Source organism: Cololabis saira, chromosome 6 (assembly GCF_033807715.1).
Source record: "Cololabis saira isolate AMF1-May2022 chromosome 6, fColSai1.1, whole genome shotgun sequence".
Lineage (NCBI taxonomy): Eukaryota > Metazoa > Chordata > Actinopteri > Beloniformes > Belonidae > Cololabis > Cololabis saira.
The window spans coordinates 31,376,609-31,391,506 of NC_084592.1; the positions used below are offsets into that span (position 1 = coordinate 31,376,609).

At 39.3% G+C, this 14,898-nt stretch overlaps 1 protein-coding gene across 4 annotated transcripts in view; it reads right to left on the reverse strand.

Annotated features, from left to right (window-relative positions):
• adarb1b (adenosine deaminase RNA specific B1b) overlaps positions 1-14,898 on the reverse strand; it is a 237,903-nt gene that overhangs the window by 61,837 nt on the left and 161,168 nt on the right. For 2 of the 4 annotated variants that reach the window (XM_061723953.1, XM_061723954.1), the window contains exon 3: positions 3,300-3,335. The exons of 1 other annotated variant lie outside the window; for it this stretch is intronic. Coding sequence is in view for 1 of the 3 variants with exons in the window: in XM_061723952.1 (XP_061579936.1) it covers positions 2,279-2,378 (100 nt within the window). In the remaining 2 variants the exon portion in view is untranslated. Of the gene's footprint in view, positions 1-2,278; positions 2,394-3,299; positions 3,336-14,898 lie in introns of those variants that run through there. One more of the 4 variants, XM_061723952.1, reaches the window with a different exon arrangement.

Consider the following 14,898-nt stretch of genomic DNA (forward strand, 5'->3'; position numbering starts at 1 on the left):
ATATCGGATACTCTTATATTGCAAGAAGGGGCCGGACTAGATAAGCATTTGCTTCTTCCTGTCCCTTCTTGAACAAAACTGGTTGTGCTTTATTATTATTGTTGATGTATGTGTTTTAAATTGTTTTGTTCAAGATGAATAAAGATCAAATCCAATCAAATCAATAAGAAATTCGAGAAAATAATATCTATCTATATTTATCTACATACATACATACATACATACATACGTGTGTACAGTATGTATATGTACAAATACACAATTTTTTCTCATATGGTCCTAATTTGCCATCACAAGTGTATGACCTCATCATCCCAGCCAGCATTCGTTGGCAACTCTTCAGACGCTCTTACAAACTCAAGCACTAAGCAACTTATCGGGAAGCTTCCAGTGCAGGGCATTAAAGAGGACAGAGAGCAAAGAAGAGCAACATTAGACGAAAGTCCTGCTTAGTCATTGCTTAGCTCAGTCGGGTGAAAAGTGCCACTTCCTCTCCCATGGTGATAAGGGAGACGGAAAAGGCGGGAAACAGACGTGTGTAATGCTGATGGACATAGTCACTCCGAGTGAGCGAGGCTCCAGTGTTCAAATCGAAGGCTAAAAATGCAGCCTCAGCAGTGGTGGATTTACTTGGATGAATGGCCTCCACGGAGCAGGTGTGGGGGGCGCTGTTAAGGACGGGGGGGGGGGGGTTGGATGTCAAAGCAAGTGGCTGAGACATGGCTAATACTGCCAGTGAGCTGTGGCCTCCTAAGTAATTACTACCTTTGCTTTTTGGCTAATCCCCAGAGCAGAGCAGCAAACTCAGGAGAGAAAAGCTTCGACCTCTGCGGGGCTCCCGTCACTCGACTTCAATTACGCCATGAAACCTGTCTTACTCACAGACAGAGATGATGGGAGGGAGAGGGAAAATCCTCCCTCTGCTTTGGATATACTTTATTCATCAAAATAAAAAGAAAAAGAAAAAAGGTGTTATGAAGCACTTGCAAAGTTCAAACAGCCAAGAAGTTGAGATTTGGAAAGAGAGGCACAGATGCCCACACAGTGCCTCCGTCTTGACGGTCATTAGAAGATGAAAAAGCAGTGATAAATTAATAAGATGTATTCCTTACTGAAGAAGAAACTGATCTTCATTCTTTTATCTCTGTGGAAGCATCAGGCTTTGTTCTTCAAGCTTTGTAAAACTAAATATGGTCTTCGCACTGGGGATTCGCAGCTTCAGAGAAAATTATCAAATGGTTCAAGGCTTTATTTTTCAATGGAGCAAAAAGACTGGTAAGCAGTTAAAATAATATTTTGAAAAATCTATGCAACAATCAGAATTGAATAGAAAAAGCCAATCCTGCTGTGGAGAAACCCACCTATTGAAGCCATAACCAGAACGATGTCAGGGTCAGATCAACACCCACAATTAGTTTGTGTGAGTTTGATCAAGAATAAAATACTAAAAATACAAACAAATGTGATGGGATTTTTTTTTTAAACTGACAGAAAACTTAACAGGCTTGCCAAGATTTGTATGATTTGTATGAAAAAAGAAAAAGAAAAAAAAAAAGCCAGTGAGGCATGTTTTTGTTTATGATTGTTATGATTTGTATTATACTGTATTTATCATGATTATTATTTAACTATTGTTCTTTGGTTTAAATATATATTTTTTAGCATGTTCGAAATAAAGTTTTTCATTCATTCATTCATTCATTCATTCATTCATTCATTCATTCATTCATTCATTCATTCATTCATGATCAAAAGTGTAAAACTGACACTTGAAAAAAAAAAAATACACAAACAATTGAAATACTGAAGCATATTGAAACCAGAGGAGTAGCTATGCCATCTTACTTGAAACTTTTTTTTTTCTTAAGTGTAGATTTTTCTAAAATAAAATGAATACCATGTTGTTGTTTTTTGTGCTGGGAAGTTTTTGACAAATTTTGTCAACCTCAAAATAAACTCCCAACAGTTTAAAATCCTGCCCAGTAGAAAAACACACTCCGAGGTAGCAAACTTCATTTTAAATATGTAGGCTCACTAACGCAACAAAAAACACATTTTAAAACATTACAAGCTTTAGAACGGTGCCTTGCATCCTTCACGTGTTCATTGAAACAACAGAAGGGATTTTCCAGCAGGCAGCTCATGCAACCTAAAATTAATAACCTGAAGTGAAACCACAGACTTGCGAGAGAAATTCCACAACTGTCTTGCTCTGCCGAGGCGGCAGCGAAGCCACATCAGCATCCGTCACAGGCTGAACTTTGACTTGGTGGGTTACCTTTGCGTTCGGATCGTTTCTTTCGCCTCCTCTTGAACTTGCGTCGAATCAGGCAGTAATAGGAGCCCAGACTCTGTGCGTCGTTGGTAAAAAGGGCCATGCTTTTTTCCACACTTATGCTCTAAAAGAAACTAAAATATCTAAAAGTCCAACTCAGCTTTTTAACTAACCAGGATGAGATTAAAACTTCTGCTGGAATCTCAGACCTCACATGCACATGATCTAGCAGTCTCTCACTTCTGACAGCCAGCTTGAGCCACACACCTGCAGCAGTTCTTTGTTTCCACATATCCCTACTCTCATATCCAAACTCTCTTTCCATCCCTCCCCTCTCTGTCCCCCTCCTCCTGCTTCTTCCCTCTGTTGATTCCACATCTGCCCTATCAGGAGTCAGAGAAGGGAGGTGAACAGGGTGTGAAAAAGAAGGAGGGGAACTCGCTGAGGAGAGGCTTGTGTTTTCAGATGGTTCACACATTAACACATAAAGAGAAGACACAAACTCTACTTGTTTAATCTACACTAAGAATTTGATTTAAGCAACAAGCTGGTGATGAACAGCTCCTGCGTTCTTGTTTTTACCATCCATTCCTACAACGGACACATTCATACCCTCTATATGCACAACAAATATAAAAACCTCCTCATAGGAAAAAATGTAATAAAATAAGTCATTTTTGCAATGCTGAATACAATTTTCAGCTCTGAGTCTCCTCCATGCTCAACACATTACAGTGAGGCTAACTAAAGAGCAATACTCTGCCTCCCTCTGGTGGTCATATAGTGCCATTACACCACAGTTGTTCACAATAGACATCAAGCTCTACAAATCCATTGTGGGTACACTGATGCATATACAAATTATGCCTACATTCTGTTGGCAGTAGGGGTTATATTAGTTTCGTTGCTACAATGTATTCACAACATTGTACCTAATGCAACATCATCCACTAATGTGTTTGGGACAAAGGAAAACAGAAAAAAGAGAATGGAAACAGTAGTACAAAAAAAAAAAAAGGCTCACCTTTAATTGTGTAGAAAGGTCTGAGATCGGAAAAACCTGGGGGAGAAGAAGAAAAAGAAAATATTTTCCAGGTTACTAAACAGCAGATTTTTGGCTGATTAAGAAAGCATATGGAATATGAAGTAAAACTGTTTTGCATTGGCACTGAAACCTAAAAGGTGGAAAAGAGTTAAGGGACTGAGACCAACTCCTGGTGTCGTCTGTCAACACTTAGACTGAAATACGCTACCGTTTCACCCATAGTCAAAACCATTGTTTATACCAATGGAGTATTGTTTTAAGTCAATTAATCCATCAATTTGGCTTAAAGAAATTTAGTCAAACAGTTCCCTCTTTTCCCTCTTCCCACAAAACCTTTATTTACTTATGCTGATTGATCAAGTTATGTCTGGTTGTTTCTACTAGATGCATCAATTTTATCTTAGCTGGCTCTTATTTCTAACTTTCTAAAAAGGTCCGAAGCTTTTGCTGAAGCTCATTTTGGCCAAGTCCGATTTTTCCTTCCAACTAAGTGCTGTTCTGTTCAGTCGTGTGATGCTGGTTGTTGTTCGTCCATGAGTTATTTTTACAAATGGTTATGAACAAAAAAAATATATATACCGTATATATTTTCAAGTTGACTACAACTGTCAATAGCCACAATTGGAAAGAATGAATGTCTTCTATGTCCAACTGGATCTGCACTAATATTAGTAACACAATAGTGATAGAAGCAGAGGCCATGACATCCCTCCTCCTTTTGCATCTACCGACAGTACTTTCAGACAGACAGACAGACACAGACAGACAGACTCCAACATTTTAACTTTGATTCACATAATTTCGGCCCCTGATGAAAGTTTACAGTCCAATAACTGACCTGTGGTCTTTTAACTTCTAGAAGAAGTTCCTCACTTTGTGTATGCGCTGCATAAACTGGAATCTGTTGCTGTTCACTGGTATTGATGGTATTTGTTCGCCCCACCAATAACCTATACTTCTTTCAGGCAGATGATGGAAGCCTATAATACAGCTCTTTGTGGTCTGATTGTGTCCAAAATTAGCGGTGTCAAATTAGCACGTTAATTAATTACAGGCATATTTAGCGCATTATGTTTTGTAATCGCTTAATATATTTCTTAATCTCTAACTTTACTTTTTCTGTTTGCGATTGGCTTTATTATGAAATCTGTGTTTGTGCTTGAGTTGTTAGGGGCAGAAAACAACGGTGAGTCCCACCTTGAAGTGGACATTGATTGGCTGTTACTGTGTTTGGGATTGTTTTGCAAATGCTGTTGGGCTCCTGTTGTAGCTGGACAGGCCTGGGGAGGAAGTACCCGGACGCAAGCGCAGCCACAGCTAACGTTGGCAGCAAAGATGTTAGCAATTTATCAAGCCACAGCAATGCTCTTCCCCAAACTAAACCGGAGAGCAGCCCGCGCATGAACAAGTCTGCGACTGAGAGGCTGGCGAATGTTCTTGCCAAGTGCATGTAAATGGCTAAAACTGCATCCGTTCAAGTCTGTTGAAAAAAATAAATAAATGACCTTACAAAGCCACTTTTTTGTAATATATACCAATGTTTTGATCTTCCACAATAATGTAATGAATTCAAAGGAAAACACCTCAAATTGAGGGCTTTTCTCAGACATTTTTACAGTAGGTGAGATTAGTGATGCACCGAAATGAAAATTTGTGGCCGAAACCGAAACCGAAACCGAAAATAATAAGAAACACTTGGCCGAATACCGAACAATGCCGAACATGGTTCTTCGCAGTTTTTCATTTATTTTGCCAATTTTTTCCACCATTGCATAAATCAAATAAATTTGATTTAGGCATGCTTTTAAAAGAAAAAAATCTTTTACAAAATTACAAGGTAGAAAACATTTGTTGAACATAAAAAACTGAACATTTTTCAATTTCCCAGCATTTCTTAAATATTCCAGCAGACATTATACCAGCAAAGAACAATAATTTAAAATAAATAAATTAGCAAAATACATTTTTTTGCCATCTTTGAGCTTACGTTAGGCTTAACTGACTGAACATTGTAACATAGGCCTTAAAACAATAAAAATGCATTAAAGCGCTCAGGGTTTTTTGTATCATTTCAAATGATAAATCAAACTTGTAGTGCTGAAAGACTTGCAGATGTGCCCCCTCTAGATATTTGAGCAGAACATTCATTGCAAACAGCCATTCTTGTATTATTCTTTGCCACAATAAAATACTTCCACACTGCTGACATGTTTGCACCACTTCACTCCACGCTCTTCGCTGTTTGATTTCGTCATCTAAACGCACCTGTAATAGATTGATTTATGTTGTTTTGGTTCCACCTGCTGGTGAATGTTAGTTAAATTCTTATGTGGTTAGTTTTTGGTTGGCCAACGATTTATGTGGTGCGCAACAGTTACGGAGCGGCCAGTCTATTTCCTTATATTACAACGCCGTTATTAATTGTTAGGTTTTTTTCCCACTTATTCCACCGAACACCGAAAGTGTTTTTTTGCCATTTTCGGCCGAACAATTTCGGTTACCAAACAATCGGTGCATCACTAGGTGAGATTAAAAAAGTGATTCATTAGATTAATGAATTGCAGATCTTAATTAATTAAATCGTTAAATTTTTTCTTTTAAATCACTTGACAGCACTATCCAAAATAATACAGTGGACGCACGCCATGACCCAGGAGCTTCCAGGTGGAGCCACCTGACATATCCGTCTACATCTAACCTCACATGTTCCAAACATCTCACGCTGATTCCTGCTCTGAAGCAGTAGTTTTATTCTAGTAGAGGTAAAACTTTGGTTCCTTTCTCTCGCCCACCACGTTATAAACTGGAAAATAAATGGGATCCGTGTTTAACCACTTTTCTGTCACTGGGTAACATATTTCATTGCAGAAGACTTAGGAAACTCATTATTTGATCTTTTCTCACAGTGATTCCAGAATGAGGGGAACTGCACCAACTCCATACCGTGACAGAGCATTCACCAGGTTTTGCTGTAGCTTGTTGCTTTGAGAGTTTGATTTTGTTGCTAGAATAGATCTGGCCTAAATACATATTCATGAGCTCCGGTGGTAGGTGAGTATGACTATTTAAAAACCTTTGGTTGTGGGGCGTACTGAAGTGCTATGGATCATACACACGGTACTGAACAAATGTCATCAAGGTGAACGGCAACAACAGCAGTTCACAACAAAAGCGCACTGCATAGGAATTGTACACTAGTCAACAAAAAAATAAATTAAAAATCCAGGAGGATTTTATCATTTGCAAACCTGTCATCACTCAGTCCAAAATCTCCTCGAACCTGAAGTTACTGAAATTAGATTTCCTAGTAACTCCCTTTCTGTCATTTTCAGTGGTGCGCTGACTGTGAAATGTCTTGCTTTTTGTTTAAATATATCATTTCTACTGCTCTCACTGTAAAAATGTACAAATGCCTCGTTTCAAGAAAATTGAAGACTATTTTAGACTATTTTGCTTGTTATAAAGAACAGTTTTCTTTCACTATTAGCAAAGCTATTTTTGCTAAAACCATTTTGAATGTATTTAGGAAAATCAGGCTTATTTCTAGATAAGGGGGGAAAACTTTTTTTTTTCCTATGCAATAACGTCTCACTTACAGAAGACTTTTCCGCTCTTTAATTATTGTGTAGATGGTTAAATAACTGAACCCTTTATCAAACTGTTGTTTGTAAAGATTTGGGAACCTCTGTCCCCACAAATGAAGTGTGTTTCTTCTTCAGACCACCAGCGTTTGGGGTTTTGGCTCTGGGATCAGAGACTCAGAGATATCTGACATGTGCCACATGCGGATTCACAAAACTGTTACTCGTCATGACTGTCGGTGTGTGTTTCTACAGCCAGCGGAAAAGAGAACTGTATAACTATCAAACCCATCTAAAGTGCCAACCGTTTACTCTGTAATGTAGTGATACAAATGCACTCACCAGCCACTTTATTATGAACACTTGGCACCTAATAACCTGAGTCTCAAACTCTACGGTGCAAGACTTTATTTCAGGAACTATGTCGTAAGGTGGGATCAAAAGAAACAATGACAAGATACTTTAGAGCCTCAAGACTAGGGGTGGGCAAAAATATCGATATGGCAATATATCGCGATACTTTTCCAGTTGATTCAATATCGATTTTTTTTTTTTTTTTTTTTTTTTATCCCCGATCTTTTTCCCATTTTATCACCCAGTGCTCCTACCTAAGTGACAGTCCTGGGCATTGCCACTCTCTACCAACCCTGGGAGGGCCCTGCACTGAGCTCAGGTTTTATTTCACGTTTTATTTCATTTTATAATTTATTTTTTATATAACACAATTGCCTGTCCTTAAAAAAATGAAAAATAATGGACAGAGGTTTATTTATTTATGGATTTAAATCTATACTGACTGATCACTGTGCCTGTCCTTGGTTTTAGTACCATCTTTCTTGTGTTTATTATCGTTTGCCACATAATTAAAGCAACCTCATACTAAATTTAATGTTAATTTCATATGATGTAAATAATATGAAAAACATATACAAATATGTTGTAACTTTAGCTTGTATAGTTATAATAAAACATTGTTTTGACTCAGTTTGTCCCATGAATTGTCACTATAATCTGATGAATGTGCAACTCGGATTTTAAGATCCATCACTATCATCTGATGTACATATATACAACTTGGATTTTAAGACGTGTAATGCATTTTTAAATTTTTCGGTGAACTATGTAGAATATAATAATCGGGATATCGCATAATCGGGATATCGCAATGTGTATCATATCGTGGCTCAAGTATCGTGATGCGTATCGTATCGTGAGGTCCTTCCCAATACCCACCCCTACTCAAGACATTCAACCAATCATAAAACACTAAATACAATGGCCGCTTGTACAAAGGAAATTGAGTTATTTCCATGGAAATGCCCCTCTGATGCCCACCACGGAAAAGTTACGGTAATGTGGCAGGTTTGCTGCCTAATGTTGAGGTGCCATAACAATAATGACAGAACACGTATGTGTTGTTTAAACGTCCCTATAAATCTTTATCACACTGGAACACAGTGAGCTGCAGGATTTGCACCATTTAATGTGATTGTATGTCATTCTGAATGTACAAAACAGATATTTTTAGAAAGGATGTATTAAAGATTTTCATGTCACCACAACAATGCATAAAACGATGCGTTGGCTTGAGAGAAACAGTGTAAACTTACACGAAAACAGTATATATGGAGGTAAGTTGGGGGGGGTTAAGCTCTCCTGCATATCTGCCGGATGTAGCCGTTAGGAAAGGGATGAAATACGGGAGTAAGAAAGGAGTGGAAAAAATGTCCACACGAAAGCTTGAGAAGTGAAAAGAAAATGAGAGGGTATGGAGGAAACACAGAAATAAAGAGGTGGCCAAATATGTGGAAATGTGTGTTTGTATGCGTGGGGAGGGAGTAAAACAAGGGTTTTCTTGTAATAATGGAGAGTCCTAAACAAGCTAATCTGTTAAATTGGTTGTGCACAATCCAACTGCTGGGTAGAAAAATGCTTTTTTAATGTGCAGGTCAAAGGTTTTACACAGACGTTAGAGACGTGAGGAGAAACACTTGGGGGGGTGACAGAGAAAGTGAAAAAACAGTCCAATAGAAGAAAAAGGGGTAAAAGCAGATGGCAGGAACAACAGATCTAGGTTGAGAGTTGTTGGGGCAGAAGAAGTAGGCTTGACAAAAGAGATGTTGAGTGTAAATATACTCCAGACGCAGATTCATTCATGCTTCCATGCGTGAGCCAACCATAACTTCAGCCGGCCAACTTTCATCAAAACTGCCTTGGGCTGGGATACAGTTTTTGGTTTCACTTTGTTTTCCAAAATAGAGATGAATTAGCTCACTTCCTTTCAAATGTTAATTCATCGACTGTGCAGAAGCTGCGGACAGGCAAAGATAAACTCTGTGAAAGCTCCAAAAAGCGCGTGATGTTCCACAGGAATGAAGAAAAAAAACTCTACTCCGGAATTTCAACACACACCAAATGAACATGAGGAAAGATGCTGTGGTGACGCGGCCAATACTCTGCGGTCATCCAGGATAGATTAAAAGACGTTCCAGACTGAAATAACAGCTAAACTCCTGGTGGCCTTTGCTGCGGTTTCCTAGTGTTCACACAATCCTCGACAAAAACAACCTCTTAAACAATTTTACGGGGAGGAAATCCAAGCTACTGTGGTGAGTCTGTCTGTTAGTACAAGATGTACGAAAAGTCAACTGAAATGCACAAACAGACCAAATAGGAACTTTTTTTTTCCCTCCTCACCTCAAAGTGTTTCTAGTTCTAGGCTATGACGTTTTAAAAGTATCGTATCAGTGGAGCTGATGGAATACGGCTCAATTATGCTCAGCCTTGGATGTTTTCCCCTGAACTGTAACCACTCAATTACATGAATTACTAGGACAGAAATGATCATAATCAGTAACAAACAGATATACTAGACTGAATGACACGATGCACTGAAACAGACAGATGGATATTAAAAAATACATGGCATCCTGCTATATTAGATAAAATAAATAAATATGTAAACCAATATGGATAATTAACTGGCTGTGCATGACCCATACTGATATCAAACCAAAGAGTTATTTTTATATATACACATATATATATATATATTCCATAATCTTTGTATATACTGCAGTTTGTGCACCCAGAAGAACATCTAAGAGCAAACAATAGTCCAGGATGTTCACATTTTAATTTATTTTTAATTTAAGAGTCAGTAAAGCCGGGCATACACTGTTCGATTATCGGCTCGTTTTGAGACGATTTTCCAGTCGTGCGACTTTTTTTTGATCGGGCCCGATTTTGACCCAATCGTTGCCCGTGCTTCGTGCAGTAAACGTGGGGTAACGACGAGAGATTAACACCTCACGACGAGCTGCCGATCAGGAATCGTGAGGTCGCAAGAAAATCAAGCATGTTTGAAATCCTGGTCGCTCCTCGTGAAGGAATCGCACAGTTGAAGCAGTGCTGCGACCCGATTTGCCTCATCCTTTCGCAGAGAGCATGCGCAATCTCTGATGCCACGTCAAAAACTATTATTTGTAGTTTAAGTGTTGCAAATTCACATTACAAATCATGTTTCAATTGCAAAAAAAAGACCCCATTTCCACGTATGGTGCGGGTCGCCGCGTACCCTGTGCCGTAGGCTCTGCGTTGGTGTAACGCGGAACCATAAATCAGCCTTCAGTGTGTGCCCTGTCTGCTGTTCGGAACAACTCTTTTTTCCTCTTCTCATTTTGCTGGGACTTCGGGTGCCTCCGCCGAGACACAACTTTAGCGGTATGCGTTCTTTGTTGTGTCTAAAAATGATGCGCAGTGCCCACCCAATCAGAAACGGTACAGATATTTTGGGATTTTTTTTATATATAAAAAAATAAAATTATAAAAAAAATAAAGGATCCCCATAACCTTTGATCAGGTGGGCAGGACGTACGTTTGGGTGTGGGCACAGCCCACCCCTGCCCCAAAACCGGCCTCGAGTTCCAGTACACAGAGGTCCGATGGGAGGATTATGATCGTATAGTGTGAGCAGACGGGTCGCATTCGAGCATCGGCTCGTACAGTGTGAGAACATAAATCGTGGGGTGTGAACTTTTGAACTCTGCGATCTAGTCGTGCAGTGTGAGATGGGGCAGTCTCATACGATTTAATATCGCACAGTGTATGCCCAGCTTAAGGCATTACAATACTTTATTAACAACTTTTGGAGAAACTCTGGAGTATTCATACCAAACAAACTGAGGTTGTTGAAACTAAAACCTAAAACAAACTAAAACAAAAAGTGCATCCCTCAAGAAAAGAGCTTGCCAGACTGATTACTGGTAATAACATCCATATTATATTGTAAGTATTAAGTATAAGTATTTTATGGGTAACAAAGCAAAGGCATCTATTCAATCAAATCAGTGTGTGAGGATAAGAAAGGTATTTGTAGAGTTTAAGTCAAAAAATTTGGTTGGTTATATCATAAATTCCACAACTTTGTTGTTTATTGCTTATTATTGTCTCTAGAAAACTGTTTCCAGGGTTCAAATGTGTGTGAACATGGACGCTACATGTTACTGATGTAGCCTCAGCGTTGCTAGCTGCTGCTTTACATTCTTATAAAAGTGTATAATAATAAACAATATTTTTTAATCATAAAATGAAAACTTTATTCTTGTAATTTTATTGTCTTTTTCTCAAAAGACTGCAATCTGATTTGCACAATATTCTGAATAATTTCCTCCCTGAATATTAAAAGGCAGGGTAAGTGATTTCTGCATTTTACATCTTTTGATATTTCAACAGAACGTCAACAAAATACAGTTAACACATTAACAGCTCCTCCCTCCCCCTTAGTTCAACACTCCCCGAGTAAACCGTCTTTTCAAGTTTTGTAACTAGATGGACATGTATGTATAGATATGCACCAAATGTGTCAAAAAGTGTTTTGGGTTACAAATCACATAGAAGTGCATACTTGACCTTTAAAACTTTATTCACAAAAATCTAAGACGACTTTGTTCCTCTTTCCCTACAAAGAAGTATTAAAATTCCACTAATGGAGGTTAAAAAGATCAACAATTGAGAAACTTTTGTTAAGATTACATCCTAGCACATGTCTATAAGAGCTGAGGAAAAAAAAAAAAAAAAAGCCATTTACATAACAAATGTGTTCAGAGAAAACAAAACATTTAAAACGAGATCTAGGAAATAACTGAGAAAAATACAACTGGACTGGAGTGTTTCCTCAGATGTTTTTTACCAGAGTAATACAAACTTTTTCAGAACCAACTAAAAAAAGCGATATACAGATATGAAAGTGCTCTGCAGCGCCTGGATACCTTGAAGGCAGATGAAAAATGTCCAAGCAGGAGTTTCATTGCCTTGTGAGGAAGTCACGTTCCTGAAGCAACACTCACTGAACCTCATCTTTCACTCACAGTTTGGCAGGAGGGAGATGAAGAGATCGTGTGCGAAAGATTACCAGAGACAGACGAGGAGAGCCTTTTAGCTGCAGACTTCCTCCTAGCTCTTTTAATTTTGAAGCGAGAGACTATGGAGGGGTGATAAACAACAAAGGCCTTATAAACAAAAAAGAAATAAGACCGGGATTAGAAAATTTGTGGAAAAGTGAAAACCTTTTGATGCCAGATTAGACAATAATTAGGCCTGAGAGTTTGAGCTGTAAAAGGAGGATTATGAAAGAGAAACAAAGTCAGTCAACTGGGCGTGATGAGAGGAGTGCGTGACTAAGCCACGGCTCCCGGCCTTCAGCCAAAAATTAGGCCAATGGCTCAGTCACTCTTCACCACACACACTAGCACACACACACACAAAACAAACAGAACATGCACACGCAGGCTAGCCGGGGCGATAAGCCATCTACCCTTTCCTCTGACCTATCTTTTCTCACATATATATACACACACACACATAAACAAAGACATGATTTGAACTGACAAACAGTCGTCGATGTGTATTCAGATTGTGTGTCAATATAAAAATGCACGTGGAATCTTGGCACGACGAAATGCCAATCTTTTTACACAAGTCAAAGCAGATGGTGTGTGTGTGTGTGTGTGTGTGTGTGTGTGTGTGTGTGTGTGTGTGTGTGTGTGTGTGTGTGTGTGTGTGTGTGTGTGTGTGTGTGTGTGTGTCTTATTTCCAGATATTTTTTTTTCTCCATGTAACCTTATGTCCGTCTGGTAAAGTTTTTGTTTTACCCAATTTCGTCCAGCAGAGGGCAGCACTGCAACAAGACAACCACTATGATGCTGTGTGGGCACATGGAACAGGGATGTTTTCCTTTTTCCTCTCCTTATTTCCTACATACTGTATTTCAGTCTGCTTCACAGTATACTGCTGTAAATTCTCTCACGCTGCATTATCTTTCAGCTTCAAGACGCAAAAGTCTTTGGTCAAATATACACATCAAATTGATCATAGGACGGACAAACTGAAGACCGAGGAATCTACACAGATATCAAAGCTCTAAAAAAGTCGTTATTCTGTTTTCACTTTGGAAAAAATGACGCCCACGTGTTAAAAATGAGAAAACTGATTAAGGAATTTTTCTGGTCTAAAAAAAACAAAAACAAATCTGGTTGAATGTATGGCCTTAAGAAACATGTCATGCTTTGTGTCAACAGGAGACGTCTGGCTAGACTGCGTACAATCCACAAAGCAGAGGGGTCACAGCATTTCTAGCTCTGTTTGCCAGTGACGGAGTAACATTTGGTTTCATCAGCTCATCTGCTTTGTTGGAAACAAGAAAAATACAAAATTTTGGGGTTAGCGTCACACGCATGTTCATTCTGTGGACTGAAAACAATAAACAGAGCAGAGATGACACGAGGTGGAGCTCCTGTTGGACAACAGAGTAAAGCCGATGCCAATAATCAAAATAAAAGAGAACTGCGTCCAAAATGGTCCACGTCATACATAACCATAAAATACACGCTAACAGGGGCAAATATTGAAAAAATCCCTACTCTGAAATGCACAGCTGGTGGTGCAAATCCTCCACCCATGTACTATGACACCAGTAGAAAAAAAAGCAGCTGAAGGTGGAGAAATGGTGGTGGGTTTTCTGCTATCATGATCACAGATCTGCAGGGGACAGCGTGAACTTTCATGAGTGTTGTGACCTCCCGATGCGGCTGCACTGAAGCAGGTGACAAAAACAGCTGGTGGCTCAGTGTGCGTTGGGGACACGTGACCTCCACGCTGTCACCGAAAGTGAGGCAGCGGTGGGGAGATGAATAAATACAGGAACAGATGGACATTGAATGTGAAAGAATAAACAAATAATGTTCTGCTACTTCAGACTATAAAACACGTCATCGTTACTGTAGATAGTAAATTCAGTGCAGCATCACTGAAAACCAGAAAGCTGCGCGCTGCGTTTATGTCAGAGGGAGAGCAGAGTGAGAAGCCAAACAGGAAGGTGGTTAATTTTTCTAAAATTAGACTCTAATGTGGAAGTTGGCCCAGACATGAACAATGTACTGTACCAGACTCATATCTACAAACTGCCTACAAAAATAAAGAACACATTTTTAAAAACGCAGACCAACTTTCTGACCTCATGTGGCTTAAAAGTAAAATCTTATTACAATCTTATTACAGCTGCTTTATTTAATATCTATAAACGCTCTATAAAGTCTGACAGATTCAGTGGAACTGTAAATAGGAATGACTTAATTCTTCCAGTGGGAGTTTTCTCTGGTTCCCCAGCCAACCATCAACCCCTCGGCTGGGTGTGGTCCTCTCCGCCTGGGGTGTAGCCGCTCCACTGCTTGTGGCTTTGGACTTTTGGCTGGAGTTTGACGCGCAGTGGCGCGTGAGAGTGTGTGTATTTGTGTGTTTATAAATGCATAGGCCATGTTCCTTGAAGGGAACAATGGCCTCCTCTGTTTTTTGCCCTTCCTGGCAAGATGGACGTCTACAGAGCAAAGCTGACAAGCTGTAAGCGAGGAGGGGGGGAGAGGAGGGCATCAGCCTGCAAAAGGAGAAGGTGATTTCCAGTGCAGATTGTTAATGAGATGCTTAACTGGATTTGATGCAGT